We start from the raw sequence: 25247 nt of genomic DNA on the forward strand, positions 1-25247 counted from the left end.
CTCTGTTCCAAAGCCACAGACTACATCCCAGCTCTGACCAGCAGCTTCCTTCCAGGGCAATTGGTAAGGAAAGGACTTGGCCTCAGTGCTGCAGCCCCCCGGGCACCGTCATTCCCAGGACCACAGTTCAGAGCTCACAGAGACCAGATCTGTTCTCACTGAGAACATAAGCCTGTTGATGAGGGTGCCCTATATTTTCTACAAAGAAAGTTGTTCCTTTGCCATTTCCAGTTCCATTCGGGCTTCTCAGAAACCCAGAGTAGCCGGTCCCTGGGGAAAGACATGAAACAGGATTGAAACGGGGTCAGTTTCCCTCTCAGTGTTCACAGCAAACCCTAATGGGATCAGTAGCAACATCCCCCTGACGCCTCTGGGCTGTAGATGGAAGGTGCATCTCTGTGGGGACCACTGGGCTCTATCACTGGGATCTTTGATTGGAACTTGCTTTCCCCAAGAGTCAGTCTTGATTTCCATGTTTCAGAAACTATTCCTGACCCCTTTGCCTGGGGTGTCACAGATTCCTTCCTCTCCCGGGCTCTTGCAGATCCTCAGGCCAGTAGATCACAAGCTGATCAAGGAGAGGAGACTTGTGTTATCTACAGACAACACAGTTTTATGGACCACCTACTATGTGCCAATTCCTGTGCCAGGGACTGGGGATACAGGAAGAATAAGACAAGATCCCCACCCTGAATAAACTCATCTCCCAATGGGGAGAACTTAGAAGCAAGTGGCAGTTATATTCCAGTGTGACAGGTTCTCTATTGAGGAGATATCCAAGATGTCATGGAAGGAGAAAACATAGTCTCATACTCACATCCCTGTGCGTTCAGGGAAGACTTCCTGGAGATGGAGACCTCTGAGCTGGACCCCAAAGATAGCCACTGCCAAGTTTTCAGCACGATACCATGCAACTGGTAGATCCAGAGTAAATTGTTATGGGTGGTGGTGATAGTAATAACAGTTTACAATGGATCCTCATCAGCAATTTCTTACAGGTGACTTTCTCCCAGTCACTTCAAAGCCTGGGAGCAGGAGAGTTTAGTCTGCCTGTACTGCCTGCCTCTGAGACCAGGGGAGGACCCTGACAGATCTGTATCACTGGGATAGAATTTACTGGTGACCTTCTTGCACACTATAGCACCATTGTTCAAATTTGCCATTCCTCACCCACCTGTAACAGCCAATCTTTTTTTTTTAACTTTTTATTTTATATCAGAGTATAGCCAATTAACAATGTTGTGATAGTTTCAGGTGCACAGCAGAAGGACTCAGCCATACATACACATGCATCCATTCTCCCCCAAACTCCCTTCCCATCCAGACTGCCGCCTAATATTGAGCAGAGTTCCCCATGCTATACAGTAGGTCCTTGTTGGTTATCCGTTTTAAATATAGCAGTGTGTACATGTCGATCCCAAACTCCCTGACTATCCCTTCCCCCCATTCTTCCCTCCTGGTAACCATAAGTTTGTTCTCTAAGTCTGTGAGTCTATTTCTGTTTTGTAAGTAAGTTCATTTGTATCATTTCTTTTTAGATTCCGCATATAAAGGATCTCATTCGATATCTCTCTTTCTCTGTCTGACTTATTTCACTCAGTATGATAATCTCTAGATCCATCCATGTTGCTACAAATGGCATTATTTCATTCTTTTCAATGTCTGAGTAGTATTCCATTGTATATATATATATACCACATCTTCTTTATCCATTCATCTGTCGATGGACATTTAGGTTGCTTCCATGTCTTGTAACAGCCAATCTTACACGTGGTTTCCAATCACAGGCCAGGACTGCAAAAACATGGACAGCAAGTGAAGAATCTTGGGTCTACCAGGCATACAGCTGGTCTCATCCAATGGCTCCACTGTTCCCAGGACACCTCAGATCCTTTAGCACAAAAGCTGAGTCCTTTGCCATCTGGCTCCTGCCCTTCAGGCCTCTCCTTTGATGGCTTCTTTCTTCTCCCAAATTTTGAACCATCCTCTGATGGCAAAACATGCCATGTTTCTTGCTACCTCCAGCCCTATGCAAATTCAGTCGTCTCATTTTGCGATAACTACTGGTTTGCATGACTGTCTCTCCAGCAGGACTCTGAGCTGGTAGAGGCCAAAGACTATGTGTTATTCATCTCTGTGAAAATACAGAGATGCCGACCTCACACTAGGTGCTTTATTTAGTAATGTTCTTTTTTCAATGGATGAACGAGTGAGTGAATGAATGAGGGAGGGAGTAAGGCACAACCCAGTGAGGTCCTCAGAGACCCCCAAAGCATTCGCTTCCTCAACTAGGAATGAAACAGAACATCAAACCCAGCTTCTCAAAACCACACACAGTTTCTTTCCATACCATCACTGCCTAGGGTCAGGGGCTTTGGCCAGAAACCAAGAAAAAAAAAATGTAGATGTGTGCCTGCAAGGGTATATGTGTGGACTGATTTTAGAAGATGTATTTCAGCAAATTCTCAGGCCCTGGACAAAACCTAAGGGGTACAGGTTCAAAATGGACTTTTTACAACCGACCTCGGGGGAGGAATGCTGAGGCAGTTTGTCTGAAGGCTAGTCACATTGCATGCTATAAAATCCTTTCCCGAAGCAATCCCCTTAGCACTCAGACAGCCTCGCAGAATAGAATGAAATCTAATCTGAAAGACAACTGCAGTCCCTCTGGAAGCGCAGAGGACGAGTCTGAAGGCAGAGAAGGAACTGATTTCTCTGACTTTGGACATAGCAAGTTCTTATTGGAGAGCTAAGCCTTCTCTCTGGATGTGCATTCTTGGAATCATAGACTCCATGAACGGGAAGGGCTCAGGGAGGGGTATGTGATCTACTCCACCCACCAGTTCCCTGGCCTCAGGCAGGAAATAAAGCTCTCTCCAGGGATACATACTGAGTAATCAAGGTGTGCCAGGTGCAATGTATGCATGCAACCCCGCTTAATTCCAACAAAACTCCTATAGGTAAATACTGTTGTGTTGCATTTGGTAGATGTTAGACCTGGAGCTCAGAGAGACTGAGCAAGTTCCTTAACCTCTCTGTGCCTCATCTGTAAAATGGGTGGGACAGTGACACCAGCCACATTACGTTGATATGAGGGCTGCCTGGGTTAATCTGTGAAAACTCTAGTATAGTGCCTGAAGCAGAATAGAATTTATGTAACTGTTAACTAAAAGACTAGAAAAATAGGTAAACGAATGGTTGAGTGGATGGATAGAGAAGCAGAGTATCGGAACCAAGATCAAATGGGTAGTGAGTGTTGAAGGCGAATTGATTGCAGGCAGTCTGACCCTAATTCTACCTCCTGTCACTGTCTAGACCTTACGGGAAGATTCGACACACTCCCTAAACCCTTCAGGGAAGGGTACTCCCTTTTGTAGTTTATTCTAGTGTTTTCTACCTGAAACATTCTTTCCTGTGATTTGCTGGATGATGTCTATTTGAATCTTCTTTTTTTTCAAATATGAAACCCATGGCTTCGACCTTGTGAGTGGATAGATAATGCTGTCTGCTGGAGAGAGAAAGACAGTATGGCCCTGGCTGCAAACCCAAAGCTGTGCAGGCTCCCTCTGCCCCCAGGAGCACCTTTAGCGTTTGTCTTCCCAGCAAGAATCAGTCTGCTTCAGGAAAGACGTTTAATTTTCCCATTTACCGGCTCCACTTCATAAGATCACATTGACAAAGATCATGGCCTCTTTGTAATGGGAGAAACGGACATGGAAAGAGCAGCACAGGGCTGCTTCCTGGAAAAAAATGACATTTGCTTCTTCTCCTTAGCTGAGGACATGCAGACTTCCCAGCCTTTTACTCTCAAGCCACAGCAAGTTCCCTTTTGCTCTGTTATCTCCTCTATTTATGTGGCAGAAAAACTCACCCAACATATCTGACCTTTTTTTTTTTTTTTTTTTTTTTGCAATGCTGCCCAATTGAAGCCTGGAGATATAAGGAAAGAAACAGGAACAGAAAATATGGATCCAATGCTTACTACGTGCTGCAGGCCATGAGAAATATCAAAATCAAAAAACGTGGTCCCTGATCTCCCTCAAGGAGATTACAATATACTTGAGTAAATTAAAAATGAAATCAGAAAGTATTTGAACTACAGTTCAGTGCACTAGTAGAAAAGGCCACGAGGCAGGAAATGAACGGCTGGAAAATGATTGGAACAGGTTGTAACTGGTGTTGAGAAATGTGCGTTTGCTTCCCCTTCGGGACGTGGGCCTGGGTGTTTGTGCAGAGGTGTGCAGAGGTGTTTGCACAAAGGGCAGAGGAAAGATATTTATATTTACATCCTGAAAGAAATCAAAATGATGTTCCTTCTACCGAGACTGACCCTGTTATAGGCATCCAAACCTGGCTCTCTTTGGGACAACACCAAAGGGAAGACTTGCTGGGAATTTGACAAAATGTGGTGAAAAGACCCATTTTTGAGTCCTCACAAACTCCAAAGGGAGGGAGAAGGTCAACAGCATGTAGTATTTTGGGAGGGATGGCATCGGTGTTTTGGGGCGAGGAGGGAGCCATCATGTATATCTTGAAGCACACAGTGGGCAGCGAATTTGGACGAGTCAATTGTGGTGTTGGGTGGAGAGTGAGGTCATATTCCGAGTGTCCCAGGACATTTGTGACTATATGAAAGCACTGCAGGCTGTTGAAAGGAAAGGAATTGAAATCAAGATATCCCTTCCCACCTCTTTGCCTGCACCACTGATCAACCAGCACCCTTCCTTGTGGGTGAAGAATTTATAAGAGGATACATTTCCTATTTTTTCTCCTGTAAATATGCATGCTTTTAAAAAATCATTATTACAAAAGTTATACTCGTACAAAGGGTGGTGGCACAGTGGAAAACTGATGTGGGACCCCTTCATGCTACAAACGCATAAAAATGCAGAATTGTAGGTGTGCATGCGCACGCACACACACACACACACACACACACACAAGCCCACAATGCACAGCCAAAGTCAAAAGAAAGAGAAATCCTTAGGTGTCAGAAACAGAGGGGAATGGGATATTCTCTTGGTATGTTTCAGCTGAGGTGCCTACAGGGATACAGGCAGTAGGGATGGAGCCTGGGGCTTTAATATCCACGTGGGGACCCTGAACTGTGCAAGGAGGGTAGAAAATGATACCCCTGCATAAATCTGAGACTGTCAATGAGTCAATGAGTCCAGGAAAAGGAGACTAGAAAAAACTGTCCATCAAAGCAAAGAAAGTACAAGGAGCTTGCCATCCATTTGAAGCTGAGTGAGAAATTAAAACGCAATGAGTATGGAGATCTAAGTGTATATTACTTAAATGGTGCAGTAATTACAGTAAAATTTATTTTATATGAAAACTGGTACTTTGAAGGGCCCTGGAACCATGGCAGAAGCAAACCCAGAACCCCTCTGTAGGGACATGCCTACATGTAGCCCAGGATGCTTGGGAGTTCCATGGGGTTTAGGGGGAGAACAGCTCTGCTGAAGATTAGCTCATAGTCAAAAGTTACAAATACCACGAGAAAGTAATCCACCATGAAAGTCAGCATGCACAGCAAACAGAAGAATCAGAATCCCAAGAACTAAGGGGGCAGGGATGGGGTGTGGGGCTGAGAAAGAATGTAGGTGTGAAATTATTAAATGTATAAAAGTTTTTAAAGTCATAACAAAAGAGTAGGGCTTTATGATAAAAACAATAGGCAGAATTTTAAAAGAGCCAGATGAATGTCACAATTAAAATAGATTAAAAAAACATAAAGCCAAATATTACTAATGAAGGAATTCATGAACTGGAAAATAGATCTGTGGGAATCAGCTAACTGCAGGATGGAACAATAAAGAAATGGAAAATATGAAAACGGAGTTAATAACCTGGAAGATACAATGAGAAGATCTAGAATAGTTTAAACAATTTCAGAAGAAGAAAAGATAGGATTATCATGTGTCATTAGGGAACTGAAAATTAAAACAATGTGATACCACTACACACCTTATTGGAATGGTCAAAATCCAAAACACTGACACATAATCAATGCTGGTGAGGATGTGTCACATGAACAGGAACCTCATTCATTGCTGGTGGGAATGTAAAATGGTGCAGTCACTTTGGAAGACAGTTTGGCAGGTTTCTACAAGGCTGAACGAAGTCTTACCATACAATCCAGCAGTAACGCCCCTAGGTACTTACCCAAATGAGTTGAAAACTTACGTCCACACAGAATCCTGAACATGAATGCTTATAGAACTTTGTTCATAATTGCCCAGACTTTGAAACAACCGAGATGTCCTTCAGTAAGTGAATGGGTAAACAAACTATACATCCATGCAATGCAATATGGTTCAGAGATTAAAAAAAAAAAAAATCTATCAAGCCAGGGAAACATATAGAGGAGCCTTAAATGCATCTTGTTAAGAGAAAGAAGCCTGTCTGAAAAGGCTACATACTATATGGTTCCAACTATATGATGTTTGGAAAAGGTAAAACTATAGAGACAGTTAAAAGATCAGTGGTTGCCGGGAGTTGGAATGAGGGGTGAGGAGGGATGAACAGCTGGAGCCCAGGGGATGTTTAGGGCACTGAAACTGTTCGGTATGATGCTGTAATGGTGGATACATGTCATTAAGCATTGGCAAAACCCACAGAACTGTACAGCACAAAGACTGAACCCTAATGTAAACTGTACACGTAAGTTAATAATAATGTATTTGGTTCATAAATTATAAAAATGTGCCACATCAATGCCAGATGTTAATAAGGGAAAACAAAGGAAATGGAAAGAGGGAGGGTATGGGAACTCTCTGTACTTTCTGCTCCGTTTTTCTCTAAATATAAAGCTATTCTAAAAAATAAAGTCTATTAACTTAAAAGAAAGTAAGATGGGGAGAGTTAAGAGCTGAAGCAACAATGGATGAAATTTTTGCAGAATTAAAGTTATGAATCATCAGATTGAAGAATCACACTGAGTCACACTGAGTCCAGAACAGAACAAATAAAAACATTCACACCTAGATTCCACACCAAAGACAAAATGAAATTCTCAAAAGCAATTAGAGAGAAAATACAGATTGCATAGAAAGTAATGACAAATAGATTATGAGCTGACTTCTCAACAATTACAGTCCAGATCAGAAGGACGCTTAATAACATCTTCAAAAGGTCAAGGAAAAATAATTGTCAACTTAGATTTCTGTGTTCAGCCGAATCATTCAAGACAGAACAAACCAAAAGCAATATACACAAATTTTACAAAACCTAAAAAAGAGAGCAATGTGAAACCATAATTATGATTACTAACTTCAAAAGAAAATCAAACATTTTGAGTATTTCCTTTATTTTCTCTGCAGGGTTTTTTTTTTTTTTTTTTTTTTTACATCTTTATTGGAGTATAATTGCTTTACAGTGTTGTGTCAGTTCCTGCTGTATAACAAAGTGAATCAGCTATATGCATATGTATATCCCCATATCCCCTCCCTCTTGCGTCTCCCTCCCACCCTCCCTATCCCACCCTTCTAGGTGGTCACAAAGCACTGAGCTGATCTCCCTGTGCTATGCAGCTGCTTCCCACTAGCTATCTGTTTTACATTTGGTCGTGTATGTATGTCAATGCTACTCTCTCACTTTGTCCCAGCTTACCCTTCCCCTCCCCGTGTCCTCGAGTCCAACTCCACGTCTGTGCCTTTATTCCTGTCCTGCCCCTAGGTTCATCAGAACCTTTTGTTTTTTTTTAGATTTCATATATATGTGTTAGCATACGGTATTTGTTTTTCTCTTTCTGACTTGCTTCACTCTGTATGACAGACTCTAGGTCCATCCACCTCACTACAAATAACTCAATTTCATTTCTTTTTATGGCTGAGTAATATTCCATTGTATATATATGCCATATCTTCTTTATCCATTTGTCTGTCGATGGACACTTAGGTTGCTCTCATGTCCTGGTTATTGTAAATAGTGCTGCAATGCATATTGTGGTACATGACTCTTTTTGAAGTATGGTTTTCTCAGGGTATATGCTCAGTAATGGGATTGCTGGGTCATATGGTAGTTCTATTTTTAGTTTTTTAAGGAACCTCCATACTGTTCTCCATAGTGGCTGTATCAGTTGACATTCCCACCAACAGTGCAAGAGGGTTACCTTTTCTCCACACCCTCTCCAGCATTTATTGTTCGTAGATGTTTTGATGATGGCCATTCTGACTGGTGTGAGGTGATACCTCATTGTAGTTTTGATTTGCATTTCTCTAATGATTAATGATGTTGAGCATCCTTTCATGTGTTTGTTGGCAATCTGTGTATCTTTGGAGAAATGTCTGTTTAGGTCTTCTGCCCATTTTTGGATTCAGTTGTTTGTTTCTTTGATATTGAGCTGCATGAGCCGCTTATATATTTTGGAGATTAATCCTTTGTCAGTTGCTTCATTTGCAAATATTTTCTCCCATTCTGAGGGTTGTCTTTTCATATTGTTTATGGTTTCCCTTGCTGTTCAAAAGCTTTTAAGTTTCATTAGGTCCCATTTGTTTATTTTTGTTTTTACTTCCATTTCTCTAGGAGGTGGGTCAAAAAGGATCTTGCTGTGATTTATGTCATAGAGTGTTCTGCCTATGTTTTCCTCTAAGAGTTTTATAGTGTCTGGCCTTACATGTAGGTCTTTAATCCATTTTGAGTTTATTTTTGTGTATGGTGTTAGGGAGCGTTCTAATTTCATTCTTTTACATGTAGCTGTCCAGGTTTCCCAGCACCACTTAATGAAGAGGCCATCTTTTCTCCATTGTTTATTCTTGCCTCGTTTATCAAAGATAAGGTGATCATATGTGCGTGGGTTTATCTCTGGGCTTTCTATCCTGTTCCACTGATCCATATTTCTGTTTTTGTGCCAGTACCATGCTGTCTTGACTACTGTAACTTTGTAGTATAGTCTGAAGTCCAGGAGCCTGATTCCTCCAGCTCCGTTTTTCTTTCTCAAGATTGTTTTGGCTATTCAGGGTCTTTTGTGTTTCCATACAAATTGTGAAATTTTTTGTTCTAGTTCTGTGAAAAATGCCATTGGTAGTTTGATAAGGATTGCATTGAATCTATAGATTGCTTTGGGTAGTATAGTCATTTTCACAGTGTTGATTCTTCCAATCCAAGAACATAGTATATCTCTCCACCTGTTTGTATCATCTTTAATTTCTTTCATCAGTGTCTTATAGTTTTCTGCATACAGGTCTTTTGTCTCCCTAGGTAGGTTTATTCCTAGATATTTTATTCTTTTTGTTGCAGTGGTAAATGGGAGTGTTTCCTTAATTTCTCTTCCAGATTTTTCATCATTAGTGTATAGGAATGCAAGAGATTTCTGTGCATTAATTTTGTATCCTGCCACTTTACCAAATTCATTGATTATCTCTAGTAGTTTTCTGGTGGCATTTTTAGGATTCTCTATGTACAGTATCGTGTCATCTGCAAACAGTGACAGTTTCACTTCTTTTCCAACTTGGATTCCTTTTATTTCTTTTTCTTCTCTGATTGCTATGGCTAAAACTTCCAAAACTATATTGAATAATAGCGGTGAGAGTGGGCAACCTTGTCTTGTTCCAGATCTTAGAGGAAATGGTTTCAGTTTATCAACATTGAGAACGATGTTGGCTGCAGGTTTGTCATATATGGCCTTTATTATGTTGAGGTAGGTTTGGTTCCCTCTATGCCTACTTTCTGGAGAGTTTTTATCATAAATGGGTGTTGAATTTTGTCAAAAGCTTTTTCTGCATCTATTGAGATTATCATATGGTTTTTATCCTTCAATTTGTTAATATGCTGTATCACATTGATTGATTTGTATATATTGAATAATCCTTGCCTTCCTGGGATAAATCACACTTGATCATGATGTAATATCCTTTTAATGTGCTGTTGGATTCTGTTTGCTACTATTTTGTTGAGGATTGTTGCATCTATGTTCATCTGAGATAGTGGCCTGTAGTTTTCTTTTTCCGTGACATCTTTGTCTGGTTTTGGTATCAGGGTGATGGTAGCCTTGTAGAAGGAGTATGGAAGTGTTCCTCTGCTATATTTTGGAAGAGTTTGAGAAGGATACATGTTAGCTCTTCTCTAAATGTTTGACAGAATTTACCTGTGAAACCATCTAGTCCTGGGCTTCTGTTTGTTGGAAGATTTTTAATCGCAGTTTCAATTTCAGTGCTTGTGATTGGTCTGTTTATATTTTCTATTTCTTCCTGGTTCAGTCTCAGAAGGTTGTGCTTTTCTAAGAATTTGTCCATTTCTTCCAGGTTGTCGATTTTATTGGCATATAGTTGCTTGTAGTAATCTCTCATGATCCTTTGTGTTTCTGCAGTGTCAGTTTTTACTTCTTTTTCATTTCTAATTCTATTGATTTGAATCTTCTTCCTTTATTTCTTGATGACTCTGGGTAATGGTTTATCAATTTTGCTATCTTCTCAAAGAACCAGCTTTTAGTTTTATTGTTCTTTGCTATCATTTCCTTCATTTCTTTTTCATTTATTTCTGATCTGATCTTTATGATTTCTTTCCTCCTGCTAAGTTTGGGGGGTTTTTGTTCTTCTTTCTCTCATTGCTTTAGGTGTAAGGTTAGGTTGTTTATTTGAGATTTTTCTTGTTTCTTGAGGTAGGATTGTATTGCTGTAAACTTCCCTCTTAGGACTGCTTTTGCCGCATTCCATAGGTTTTGGGTCATTGTGTTTTCATTGTCATTTGTTTCTAGGTATTTTTTGATTTCCTCTTTGATTTCTTCAGTGATCTCTTGGCTATTTAGTAGTGAATTGTTTAACCTCCATGTGTTTCTATTTTTTACTGTTTTTTTCCTGTAGTTGGTATCTAGTCTCATAGAGTTGTGGTTGGAAAAGATACTCGACATGACTTCAATTTTCTTAAATTTACCAAGGCTTGATTTGCGACCCAAGATATGCTCTATCCTCGAGAATGTTCCACGAGCACTTGAGAAGAAAGTGTATTCTGTTGTTTTTGGTTGGAATGTCCTATAAATATCTGTTAAGTCCATCTCGTTTAACGTGTTATTTAAAGCTTGCGTTTCCTTATTTATTTTCATTTTGGATGATCTGTCCATTGGTGAAAGTGGGGTGTTAAAGTCCCCTACTATTATTGTGTTACTATCGATTTCCCCTTTTATGGCTTTTAGCATTTGCCTTATGTATTGAGGTACTCCTATGTTGGGTGCATAAATATTTAAAATTGTTATACCTTCTTCTTGGATTGATCCCTTGATCATTATGTAGTGTCCTTCTTTGTCTCTTGTAATAGTCTTTATTTTAAAGTCTATTTTGTCTGATATGAGAATTGCTACTCCAGCTTTCTTTTGATTTCCATTTACATGGAATAACTTTTTCCATCCCCTCACTTTCAGTCTGTATGTGTCTCTAGGTCTGAAGTGGGTCTCTTGTAGACAGCATTTGTATGGGTCTTGTTTTTGTATCCATTCAGCCAGTCTATGTCTTTTGGTTGGAGCATTTAATCCATTTACATTTAAGGTAATTATTGATATGTATGTTCCTGTTACCATTTTCTTAATTGTTTTGGGTTTGTTTTTGTAGGTCTTTTCCTTCTCTCGTGTCTCCTGCCTAGAGAAGTTCCTTTAGCATTTGTTGTAAAGCTGGTTTGGTGGTGCTGAATTCTCTTAACTTTTGCTTACCTGTAAAGGTTTTAATTTCTCCATCAAATCTGAAAGAGATCCTTGCTGGGTAGACTAATCTTGGTTGTAGGTTTTTCCCTTTCATCACTTTAAATATGTCCTGCCACTCCTTTCTGGCTTGCAGAGTTTCTGCTGAAAAATCAGCTGTTGACCTTATGGGGATTCCCTTGTGTTATTTGTTGCTTTCCCCTTACTGCTTTTAACATTTTTTCCTAGTTTTTAATTTTTGATAGTTTGATTAATATGTGTCTCGGCATGTTTCTCTTTGGGTTTTTCCTGGACTTGATTGACTATTTCCTTTCCCATGTTAGGGAAGTTTTGGACTATAATCTCTTCAAATATTTTCTCAGACCCTTTTGTTTTCTCTTCTTCTTCTGGGACCCCTATAATTCGAATGTTGGTACGTTTAGTGTTGCCCCAGAGGTCTCTGAGACTGTCCTCAATTCTTTTTTTTTTTTTTTTTTGCGGTATGCGGGCCTCTCACTGTTGTGGCCTCCCCCGTTGCGGAGCACAGGCTCCGGATGCGCAGGCCCAGCGGCCATGGCTCACGGGCCCAGCCGCTCCGCGGCATATGGGATCCTCCCAGACCGGGGCACGAACCCGTATCCCCTGCATTGGCAGGCGGACTCTCAACCACTGCGCCACCAGGGAGGCCCTGTCCTCAATTCTTTTCATTCTTTTTTCTTTATTCTGCTCCCTGGCAGTTATTTCCACCATTTTATCTTCCAGCTCACTTATCCATTCTTCTGCCTCAGTTATTGTTATTGATTCCTTGTAGAGTTGTTTTTTTTTTTCGCAGTACGCGGGCCTCTCACTGTTGTGGCCTCTCCCATTGTGGAGCACAGGCTCCGGATGCACAGACTCGCAGCCATGGCTCACGGGCCTAGCCGCTCCACGGCATGTGGGATCTTCCCGGACCGGGACACAAACCTGTGTCCCCTGCATCTGCAGGCGGACTCTCAACCACTGCGCCACCAGGGAAGCCCCCTTGTAGAGTATTTTTAATTTCAGTACTTGTGTTGTTCATCACTGTTTGTTTGCTCTTTAGTTCTTCTAGATCCTTGTTAAATGTTTCTTGTATTTTCTCCATTCTGTTTCCGAGATTTTGGATCATCTTTACTATAATTACTCTGAATTCTTTTTCAGGTGGGTTGCCTATTTTGTCTTCATTTATTTGGTCTTGTAGGTTTTTACCTTGCTCCTTCATCCGTAACGTATTTTTTTGTTGTTTCTTTTTTTTTTTTTTTGATGTGTGGTGCTACATTCCTGTTTCACTGGTTGTTTGGCCTGAGCTGTCCAGCACTGGAGTTTGCAGGCAGTTGGATAGAGCTGGGTCTTGGTGCTGAGATGAGGACCTCCGGGAAGCCCCACTCCAATTGATATTCCCTGGAGTCTGAGGTTCTCTGTTAGTGCAGCAGTTTGGACTCAGAGCTCCGACCACAGGAGCTTGGGCCCAACCTCTGGCCTGGGAACCAAGATCCCGCAGGGAGTTAAGCACCACAGACTGGGAATTGGTAAATGCTCTTCTAGGAAACGATGTGTTATCTCATTTCTCCTTTTGTAAATTATACTACTTTCTCCCAGAATGCAGTCTGAAGTGGACAGTTCTCTGGATTTGAATCCTAGCTCTTCCACTTTTGAGCTAACTGGCTTAGGACAAGTTTCTAACCATCTTTATGCCTCCCTTTTCTTATTTCTCCAGCAACTGTGCATGAGATTTTTTCTTTCCCTGTATTCCTGCTAGCATTGGTCTCTATCCTCACCAGTTTTTGCTTTTTTTTTTTTTTTTTTTTGTGGTACGCGGGCCTCTCACCGTTGTGGCCTCTCCCGCTGCGGAGCACAGGCTCCGGACGCGCAGGCCCAGTGGCCATGGCTCACAGGCCCAGCCACTCCGCGGCATGTGGGATCTTCCCGGACCGGGGCATGAACCCGCGTCCCCTGCATCGGCAGGCGGACTCTCAACCACTGCGCCACCAGGGACGCCCCAGTTTTTGCTTTTTTATAATCTCCACTAACCCAAACAAATCCAGGGCTCTGAGCCCAAGCTCGGCAACGCGGGCCTTGACCTTTCCCAGGCAGCTTCAGTGCCTCACTTAGGTGGTTAGGCCGCACCTAAACAGCGTTCTTTTCTGGGCCAGGACGTCCCTGCCTCAGGGACTAGGCACCAAGGTGGTGCATACTCCGTGCCCAGGGGTCCTGCGGGCAGCTGCAGTGGCCGCAACACCGGTCACCTGACAGGCTGCGGAATGAACACCCGGGCGAGGACCTGTGCACATCACGGCGGCAGCGGCGGCAGCAGCTGCGACTTCCTGGCTCCAGACCACGCCCGCCGCATCCCTCTGCAAGTGTTTTTTATTGAAGTATAGTTGATTTACAGTATTAGTTTAAATTGTACGACATAGTGATTCAATATCTTTATGGATTATACTCCACCTCAAGTTATTACAAAATAATGGCTATATTTCCCTGTGCTGTACAATATATCCTTGTTGTTTATATATTTTATGCAGAGTAGTTTGTATTTCTTAATCCCATACATCTTTTATGTCTTAGACATCATATGTATATACAATATAGTCATACTGTTCATTTAACATTCTATGCATCTTCCTTGATTTTCACTGTTTTTGAAGGATAATTTTTAAAGACCTGAATCATAGTCTAGTGAATTGCTAGACAGTTAGTATAATTACTAGACATTTAGACCAGAGAATTTCCTCCTAAATGACAACTGGATAAAATGTGCATAAAAGAGAGATAAAATAATGCCAACCGTGCCTACTTTTTTTTTTTTTCCATTGCAAACCCCACCTGCTTCTTCAGCTGCCTCCTGAAGTGGGGAGGTGTTTAGTCTGCAAGGGGCCATTCAGAGCCGACTGGGATGTTTCTTTTCAAGGAACACTTTGTGCCCTAAGTGCACTACTTGGGGTGACTTTTTGGAATAATCTTGGATGTTCTAAAGGAAGAGGAAAGAAGAAACAAATATATTTGAGGACAACTGTGTACCAGGCACTGTGCTAGGCACTTCCTTTACAACAACCCATGAAGGCTCCTATTTAGGAGAACTTACCATGAGCCAGGCACTACATTTAGGAATTTTGCATATGTGAGCTCATATCCTCCCTAGAACTCGAGGGAGTATACACTATTATAATACCCATTTCACAGACAGGATCACTGTGGCTCTGAAGTCACACAGCTAGTATATGACGAAGTCAGAATGGGAATGCAAGTCTTTCTAATGTAGGCTTCGGCCAGCTTATCCCATGTCCTGTTCCAGGCTTGGGTGGGTGTTGGGGCCAGGGATAGAGAAAAGCTGGGTGGGAAGAACATAATGATGACCAAGAAAAAAAAAAAAAAGACAGGGACTGTGCCAAGTTCTCTCTATATGTGATCTCACTTCATCCTCCTACAACAATATTACATAGGTGGTGTTGTCATCATCTTCACCCTGCAAGTGAGTGAACGCAGACCAGGAGAGCTCAGTCACGCTCATTGAGGTTGCACAGCTGTAAATCACACGTGTCTGTCCCAAATGCAGGGGTATCCGCCCCACAGTGCATGCCCTGCTCCTTACTGCCTGTGGCTTTTGTCTTCTGTCCAGGGGAGATGGAAGAACTGGAGACCCTGTGGCTCACGGGGATCTGCCACAACGAGAAGAACGAGGTGATGAGCAGCCAGCTGGATGTCGACAACATGGCGGGTGTGTTCTACATGCTGGCGGCCGCCATGGCCCTCAGCCTCATCACCTTCATCTGGGAACACCTCTTCTACTGGAAGCTGCGCTTCTGCTTCACGGGCCTGTGCTCTGACAGGCCGGGCCTGCTCTTCTCCATCAGCAGGGTCAGTACCCCTGGCGGCTACCTCCCTCTGTGGCAGGCAGGTCCAGAAAAGCACAGGGCTTCCAGAGAATCAGGGATTCTTGACTCCTGGGTGGGGGTGTGGTGTCTCCACACCCTCCCCTCACCCATCAACCCTTCTTGGATTTGTCGGAAGGGCACCAGTTTCTGTGTTCATAAGCCAGATGTAAGCTAGAGATGGAAGGTGAATAGGTAAGGCAGGCCGGGTGTGAGAAAAATAGCAGAAGTGAAATTAAAAATAGCAGCTGAACCCTGGTGTCAAAGGGAGGGAACAATGGAGAATGTGGAGAACTAAGACAGACTGCGTAAAACCCGCCACACCCAAAGGGGGCAGTCATCCTCCACTCCTGCTGAGTATGGTTTTAGCAGAAGGCAGGGCCAGTCTTATCAGGTCTTCCAGTTTTTAAAAGAGAAAGCAGTCATCTGATTATATGTGAAAACTTTCAACTTTTAAATACTAGTAACTAATTTCATTGACAACTAGAAAAACACATGGGCCAAACACAGCCGGTCTGTGGCCTCCCTCATGAGCACCCAGATATGCTCTAGGACATCATTAAAAGTCCTGTGTAGGATGTTACGATGTTTGCATGCATTCCAACAGATCACGTGTGACAAAACGAAATCTACGTGCAAAGCCATGTCGTGTGTGTGAACGCAGCTAACAAACCACAAAAGCGTGTACGATGTAACAGAGCCTGAAATGAAACACAGGCATGAAGAACCACGAGAAAATGCACACACATCAAACAAACAGGAAACAAAATATACATTCAGCACGACATAAACCACAGCACAGAACATACACGCTGTAGTAAGTGCACTCACTTTCAAGCCACGGAAACCTCATTACATGCTGCACAATATGGCGTGTGTGTGGCCGTAAACAGGTACACATGTCATAATTCATCAATAACGATGACAATTGTGGAAAATGCTTATATTTGTAGGTACATATATGTCCCTGGCACCATATAAGCAATTTATACTCATCATTTCATTTAACCTACAAACTAATTCTGTGAGGTAGGTACTGATATTGGCCCAGAATTGGGGAAACTCAAATTTATGAGATTAGAGGAATTACCCAACACCACACAGCCTTGCTGGAGCCAGGATTTGACTCCAGGTGGTGTAGTAGCAGCCAGAGCCCACACTCTTACACAAGCAACAAACATCAAATACAAGCAACACAAGATTTGGTACAAATCATACTACACAACATGTATGTGCACACAACACATATAATATATATTTTTACTTTTTAAATACAAGCTACTCACTTCCTTGCATCACAATAAAAGCACATACGTACATATCGTTCACTTATCTTCCAACACAGTGTAACATTATCTATCTACCTGGCAATCAGTCAATCATCCATCCATCCATCTATCCATCTGTCCATCCATCCATTCATCCATCCATCTAGCCATCTATCCATCCATCTATTTATCTACCTATTTCTTCCATTTACTCACCTTGGAATTTTTTTACTCTGAAAGAGTTTAACAAATTAGGATTTGAAACATGGTGAAAAATATGTGGTTAGAAACATCTAATTTTATATGCTAATGTAAATGAAATAATCATCTAAAGAGGAACTTGTGTATTCTTAGTATTTGGTGGTTTTAAGAGATCCAGAAGGTACACGTGGGCTTAGTCAGGAGGATTTATTTTCTCCATTCAGTGGCACTCTAAACTTGAGTTCTATGCAAATACATATTTCCTAATTAGCTTGATGGCCTCTAAACACACATTGCTTAAAAGTAACAACATGCATGTATATAGCTAGGTATTAAGCCAACTTTAAGCTAATTCTCTTCACCAGTTACTAAAGGCTTTCCATATCCAAATGATTCTGAGATTGCCATGAGCAAATGCACGCTATTGCCTTTACTTGTAAATCCTGCTTGTTTTTGCAAGTGTTCCCTCTGTCCGAGATATCACTAAAGAAGCCAAGTTAACAGGATTGTCACTATGAGAAATGGACTAAATCCCTCACTCCCATTCCAAGCATCTTGAGGGATGGGGGTGAAGGGGGGACTGGGCACAGCATTGCTGTGTTGTGCCTTGACAAGCTGGAACTGGAACTTCTGTCTCCCCATCCCTAGAGGAGAGAGGACCCCACGTCCCATGGGACACAAATGCAAACCTCAGATGCCTGCCCTCCTGGCACAGCCAAGGGTGAAGGTCAGAGTTCACAGAGTCATTTATTTTACATTAGAACCAAGTTTCTCCCACAGCTGTGGCCTTTGTGTATTACGACTTACAAAAACATGTCCTCTCTTCTGTGGGATGCTCTTAACTTTTGTTTTCTCTCCGCAATGCTGTCCCTTTCATGTTGAAAAAAATATTCACTGTCACCAGCAATAAAGAACCACCTCGGTTGTCTCCAGAGATGTGAGGAATGGGAGATGTAGCAAAGCCAGAGACCAGGGAGGTGGAAACAGTGGCATCTTCCCAACGAGCCCAGAGGAGAGCTTGCAGCAACTTCTGGCTGACCCACAATGGGAACCGACAGAATAGAAGTCAGATACTGTCTTAGTCCATTCGGGCTGCTATAACAAAATACCACAGACTGGGTGCTTTATCAACAATAGAAATGTATTGCTTACAGTTCTGGGGGCTGGAAGTCTGAGATCAGGGTGCCAGTGTGGTCGGGTGAGGACCCTGTTCTGGGTTGCAGATTTCCCCTTGTGTTGAAGGGATGAGGGAGCTCTGTGGGGTCTCTTTTACAAGAGCACTTATCCCATTCAGGAGGGCTCCTCCCAAAGGCCCCACCTTGGACCTCATGACATAAGCAGCTACCTACCACTAATACCATCACCTTTGGGACTAGGATCTCCGCGTATGAATTGGGAGGTGGGGTACACAAACATGCAGACCATAGCAGACACTTTAGGGACCAGGCCCAGGCACCAAGGAACCAAGGAGGACAGTATCGCCCCAGTGAGAAAGGGGGCGGGGGGTGGAACAGAGCAAACTGTCTGGAACGGCACATTGAGTCTTCAATGCTAATTTCATCTGAGCCCATTATAGGGCCGAGAGGGCATCTTATTTCCACCACCCATAAAAGGTAGCCGGAATCTATGAATAATAGGGAGGAGGAAAGAAAGAACTCTGCAAGGAAGAAAGAAACTCCAGCCCAGGGATTTGGCTCCTGAGGTAGGGTTTAGGCAACTTATCTAATCAGAAAGCTGCAGTGGCTTTCCAGAGCAAACCTGCAGCTTCGATCAAACGGGTGCTGTGTGCTCGTACTAGTGTGAGGAGAGAGAGTTGAGGTGACAAGCAGGGAGGGTAGATAGGGGATGACTGAGCAGCTCACCCACTAGCATTTATGGAGCCCCTTCCATGTCAGGTGCTTTGCTTGCATTATCAGATCTTGCCCTCGTATCCACCTTAGAGTGTATGATTCCCATCTTACAGATGTGGAACTTGAGGCTCAAAAAGATGTAGTTGCTCAGCCAAGGTCACAGAGCTAAAAAAGGATGGAGCTGGGGCTCATTTCCAGTGAGTTCCAGGTCTCTGACTCTTCCCATCCTTCTGTAATACACACCCCACCTCCTCATCAGCACATCTGGAAGATGGGTCAACTTAGTTGGAGAACACTTTCATCCAAACCTGGGGTACAGACACCACGTTGACTCCTTCCCGAGGCTTTGCCAGGCAGATCAGCACCTGGGAACTGCCTTAGCTGTGTTGTGTGAGTCCCAGGGGAAACAAGGGATGAGAAAAAGCATCAGCAGCCGTCCTCTCTGCTCCTGAAACATAGCTCAGCTCCCTGGCCACTTCTGTGGGCCTCCTGCAAATACAGAGACAACCAGCTCATCTCGGCGGGCGGGAGCACACTGCCCTAATGGCGAAGGGTGGAAGCAAGTTCTCAAAGTCTCTAAAAGGAGGAGGGGAGCTCATTAAAATAAAATTGCAAAGTTAGAAAAAATTTAAAAACTAGTGTTTTCGTAATGCTAACAGGAAAAAAAGGCTATGATCGTGGCCGATTCAAACATGTAGGAGACACACTGATTTCCACCCATAGTAGCAGAATCCCTCTAGGTCATTGTAGGAGATTATTACATTACTAAATTGGACAGGGAAGGCACACGTTAACATAAAAGATTCAACAGCACTGTGCTATGTGGAATACACAGTGCGTTTGTATGATTTTGACGTCCAGCAGCCCTGGAAGCAATGAGGAGACACTGCTTCCTGGGAGGGAACAGGGAAGGAGACCACACAGCATCGAGAAAAAGACTAAAGGTAAGGCTGCAGCAGGTGGGAAGTGCCTGATGCCAGGGCCTGGGCCTCAGGGAGCCTTCACCGTGCAGCCTGGGGTTGAAGGGGGCCAGAGAAAGAGAAGCTCAAATGCACAACTGTAGGCTTTTCTGTTTACTGTTCCTCGACGGAGTGGAGACTGTCTCTAGAAAACTACAAGAAAAACGCAGCAGTGCAAACAGGTTGAGGCTGTCACAGTTCTGTGAGCATCCCTGCAGGTTCAGTGCATCCCCACCATGGGGAATTGATGGAGCCTGTATAAGAGTCCAGAGTTACCGACCCATAGTCCCCACTAGTTTATGCCAAAGTCAGCAGCAGCAGCTACCGCATCCCTTTTACAAACAAACCCCTTCTTGGGCCAGCTCCCTGTCAGTCTTGGGAGGACCAGGTCAAATCCTGCAGCCTGGACTGAACTGTTCCCTTTAGGTACCGCAGCCAAAATCTGGGGGCAGGAGTGGGGAAGGGAGGAGCACAAATCACAATACCACTGATGCTCTTTTGCCTATTATTGTAGAATGAATCAAGAGCTCTGCCCCTGAGTTACTTTCAAGGAAAAGTAAACAGGTTTTTTTTGTTTGTTTGTTTTTTGCGGTATGCGGGCCTCTCACTGTTGTGGCATCTCACTGTTGTGGCCTCTCCCGTTGCGGAGCACAGGCTTCAGACGCGCAGGCTCAGCGGCCATGGCTCACAGGCCCAGCCGCTCCGTGGCATGTGGGATCTTCCCGGACCGGGGCATGAACCCGTGTCCCCTGCATCAGCAGGCGGACTCCCAACCACTGCGCCACCAGGGAAGCCAACAGTTATTTTTAACACAGGAAGAAGGTGGAGTGGAAAACAAGAGATGTATGGATGGGGGTGCTTATATCTGAGCTACCCCCAAGTCCTTCAGTCACTCAGTTCCCTGGATGGATTTAAATGCAGCACCACTGTGTCATAAGGACTCTCCACTCTTCTTAGTAACTAAAACTCTACTATGCTCAACAAATTCTCACACAGCCAAAACACAAAGAATATATATATATTGAGTGGGTAAGTGAAAAGTCCAAGAAGGGAGCTCCAGCGGTTCAAACCATATGATGTCATATGATCCCACCATCTATGTCTATTCCTCCAAAAAAAAGTCTGATTGACCACACATGGGTCTCAGGTCTTCTTCCTTTTGTCGGGGGTGGGTGGGTGGTGGAGCTGGGAGAGACTGTTCCAGAGGTTTCAACTTGAAGTATAATTGGCTTACAATATTGTATATCAGGTGTACTACATAGTGACTCAGTATTTTTATACATTATGAAATAATCACCATAATAACTTTAGTTACCATCTATCACATACAAAGTTATTAGAATAGTATTGACTATATTTTCTATACATTATATCCCCATGACTTATTTATCTTAAAGCTGAAGATTTTACCTCTTAATCCCCCTTCACCAGTTTCACCCATCTGTCTAACCCCCTCCCCTCTGGCAACTACCAGTTTGTTCTCTGTTTCTATTGAATCTGGTTTTGTTTTGTTATGGCTGTTCATTTGTTTTGGTTTTAGATTCCACATACAAGTGAAATCATATGGTATTTGTCTTTCTCTCTCTGACTTATCTCAGCATAATACCCTCTAGGTCCATCTATGTTGTCACAAATGGCAAGATTTCATTCTTTTTTATGGCTGAGTACTATTCCATTGTGTGTGTGTGTGTGTGTGTGTGTGTGTGTGTATCTGTGTGTCTGTGTGTACATACCACATCTTCTTTTCTATTCCTCTATCAATGAATACTTCAGTTGCTTCCATATCTTGGCTACCGTAAATAATGGTGTGATGAACATTGGGGTGCATGTATATTTTTTTAGTGTTTTTATTTCCTTCAGATAAATATTGGGTCTCATGCTTTAATTGATAGCTTCAGTCTAGGGGTAGCAGTAATTCCCCAAAGGAATCAATGACTGGTGATCCTTGTATGCTGACTCAGTTTGTTTGTCAATAGCTGACTCTCTGGTATCCAAAGTCCAAAGATGATCCTGGGAAACTTTAATAAAAGTAAGGGTTGGTGACTGGGGTGTTGGGAGGGTCAACCAAATCCTTACACGCCAGTTTGGAGGTGCTGAGACCCTTATAGTTGTATGAGGATTAATGGATATTTTTTCTCAAGCTCTATGTATGACTATTGGCAAAAGTGTCGGATAATCTTGATAATCTGAATAAATCAGATAATCTAAAAGTGCCAGAGCAACAAGATAAGCCTGACGCTTTGCCACTGGTCGCATACATTTAAGAAACATTATCAGGATTCAGACTGGATTTCACTGTTTCTCCGGGACTCCTATAAGAAGGTCATGTCTCACCTTTGCAGGTACAGTTCAGGTGTGAAATGGTTTCATGTCCTTGCTGCTGCTGATGGTGTTTTGCGCTCCTCCCCACAGGGCATTTACAGCTGCATTCACGGGGTGCACATTGAAGAAAAGAAGAAGTCTCCAGACTTCAATCTGACCGGATCCCAGAGCAACATGTTAAAACTCCTTCGGTCAGCCAAAAACACTTCCAACTTGTCCAACGTGAACTCCTCAAGAATGGATTCCCCCAAAAGGGCTGCTGACTTCATTCAAAGAGGATCCCTCATCATGGACATGGTTCCAGATAAGGGAAACTTGATATATTCAGACAACAGGTCCTTTCAGGGGAAAGACAGCATTTTTGGGGACAACATGAATGAACTGCAAACCTTCGTGGCCAACAGGCACAAGGATAACCTCAACAACTACGTGTTCCAGGGCCAGCACCCTCTGACTCTCAATGAGTCTAACCCTAACACGGTGGAGGTGGCCGTGAGCACGGAACCCAAAGGGAACTCCAGGCCCCGGCAGCTTTGGAAGAAATCCATGGAATCTCTACGCCAAGATTCGCTGACCCAGAACCCAGTCTCCCAGAGGGATGAGGGAACCGTGGAGAACAGGAGCTACTCCCTAAAGAGTCCCAGGTACCTTCCAGAAGAGGTGGCCCACTCGGACATCTCAGAAACTTCGAGCCGGGCCACGTGCCACCGGGAGCCTGACAACAGTAAGAACCACAAGGCCAAGGACAACTTCAAAAGGTCAATGGCCTCCAAATACCCCAAGGACTGCAGTGAGGTCGAGCGCTCCTACCTGAAAACCAAAGCGAGCTCCCCCAGGGACAAGATCTACACCATTGATGGGGAGAGGGAACCCAGTTTCCACCTTGATCCTCCGCAGTTTGTTGAAAACATGGCCCTTCCCGAGAACGTGGACTTCTCCAGTGTCTACCAGGACCACAGCGACAGTTTCCGCAAGGGGGACTCCACACTGCCCATGAACAGGAGCCCCCTGCACAATGAAGATGGGCTCCCCAACAATGACCAGTATAAACTCTACTCCAAGCACTTCACCTTGAAAGACAAGAGTTCCCCTCATAGCGAGGGCAGCGACCGGTACCGGCAGAACTCCACGCACTGCAGGAGCTGCCTGTCCAACCTGCCCACCTATTCAGGACACTTCACCATGAGATCCCCCTTCAAATGCGACTCCTGCCTGCGGATGGGGAACCTCTATGACATTGACGAAGACCAGATGCTTCAGGAGACAGGTAACCCAGCTACCCAGGAGGAGGTCTACCAGCAGGACTGGGCACAGAACAGCGCCCTCCAGTTCCAAAAGAACAAGCTGAGGATTAGCCGGCAGCATTCCTACGATAACATCCTCGACAAACCCAGGGAGGTGGACCTTAGCAGGCCCTCCCGGAGCATAAGCCTCAAGGACAGGGAGCGGCTTCTGGAGGGAAACTTGTACGGGAGTCTCTTTAGTGTCCCCTCCAGCAAACTCTCGGGGAACAAAGGCTCCCTTTTCCCCCAGGATCTGGAGGTCAGCAAACGGAGCAAGTCTCTCTTGCCAGACCACACCTCCGATAACCCTTTCCTCCACTCCTACGGGGATGACCAACGCTTAGTTATTGGGAGGTGCCCCTCGGACCCTTATAAACACTCGCTGCCATCCCAGGCACTGAATGACAGCTATCTCCAATCGTCCCTGAGGTCGACGGCATCATACTGTTCCAGGGACAGTAGAGGCCACAGCGATGTGTATATTTCGGAGCATGTTATGCCTTATGCTGCAAATAAGAATAAAATGTACTCTGCCCCCAGGGTTTTAAACTCCTGCAGCAATAGACGCGTGTACAAGAAAATGCCTAGTATTGAATCCGATGTTTAAAACCTTCCATTAATGTTTTATCTATAGGGAAACATAGGTAATGGCCAACGTTCCGGAGGATAAATGTTGGATGTCCAATAGTGCCCTGCAAAGAGCAAGAGGATTTAGGAAGGTATTTTTCTGTTGGTTCTTTTGCACATGGCTCCATGCCATAGTCTTCCACTCAAGGAATCTTGTGAGGTGTGTGCTGAGTGTGGCAGGTACCAGATAGGTGAGTCCTTAACCAAAAATCAACCAATAAAAGGGCAAGTCTCCTGGACATGCCCACTAGGTATGTTGGCAATAATGACGCATTGGATGCCAATGGTGATGTGATGATTTCCTATATTCCAAATTCCATTATGGCCAGTCCACCATGTAATTTCCTCATCAGAAATGCCTAATGGTTTCTCTAATACAGAAAAAGCAATATGGTATGCATGTAAATCTGACAGACAAAACAAGAATGCATCTGCACTGTACCGAGATTGACACGTGCAAGAGATTAGGAAGTTCGGATTTATAACTGGTCCAGCTTTATTATTAGGCCTTCCATCACAGCCCCGGCCCAACCCCAGAACTCCAGGCTCCCCCAAAGAATAGCCAGTCAGTGTGTTTGTGGTCACTCTGCTAGCTTCACTGTAGTCCATTTCCAAGACACATCTGGAGTAAAAGGCCAGAAGGGCCCTCAGGCAGAGAGCTACAGGAATCCCTTTGGATGTCGATTTGTGTATTTCACAGACACTCTCTCACCCTTGGCTTCGATGGTCTTGTTCAGAGCTGCATAAACTCACACATTTGTGTCTTCAATATCGTATAAGTGTGGATCTCCCGTCTATGACACAGCGGCTGTTGTAGTTTATCCTGAAGACTCCTGTGTATGTAAGTTTGCATTTCCCCCCTTCTGGTGATGACTCAGGGTTGTATAGTATCTGTTACCCTTCCCCCGCAGAGTAACCATCACTCGTTCAGTCCCCAAATCACCATGGTGGCGTTTCACTGTGTGTTGCTGTTCCCAGTGTGGTGAATGTGGTGGCATGTGCCAGCAGCCACATGTGTACTGTGATCCTTAAGAAGTAAAAGGCCATCCATCTGCTGAAGGCCAGCATGGCTGTAGGGTTGTCTTCCTTAACGTCCTGAAATTCAGCTGGACACTCGTCTCCACCCCCAACCTCCTTAAATCAAAAGCCTTCAAAACATGAGAGACACTCATGCATCTACCCTGAGCAGTCTCCAAATTGTGGATAAACTTTAGTGGGACAAGTGATTTCTCTCTT

The 25247-nt window shown here is 43.7% G+C and overlaps 1 protein-coding gene across 1 annotated transcript in view; it reads left to right on the top strand.

The window, feature by feature from the left end:
- The window catches only part of GRIN2A (glutamate ionotropic receptor NMDA type subunit 2A), a gene marked incomplete at both ends in the record, with an annotated part of 368989 nt that extends 344998 nt beyond the window's left edge, over positions 1-23991 (top strand). The window contains 2 exons of the mRNA XM_082645645.1: positions 15249-15487; positions 22192-23991. Of these exons, the coding sequence (XP_082501771.1) occupies positions 15249-15487; positions 22192-23991 (2039 nt within the window). The remainder of the gene's footprint in view (positions 1-15248; positions 15488-22191) is intronic.
- Between the last annotated feature and the right edge of the window lie 1256 nt (positions 23992-25247).

The sequence above is a fragment of the Mesoplodon mirus genome (assembly GCF_964341445.2).
Source record: "Mesoplodon mirus genome assembly, chromosome: 15".
Lineage (NCBI taxonomy): Eukaryota > Metazoa > Chordata > Mammalia > Artiodactyla > Ziphiidae > Mesoplodon > Mesoplodon mirus.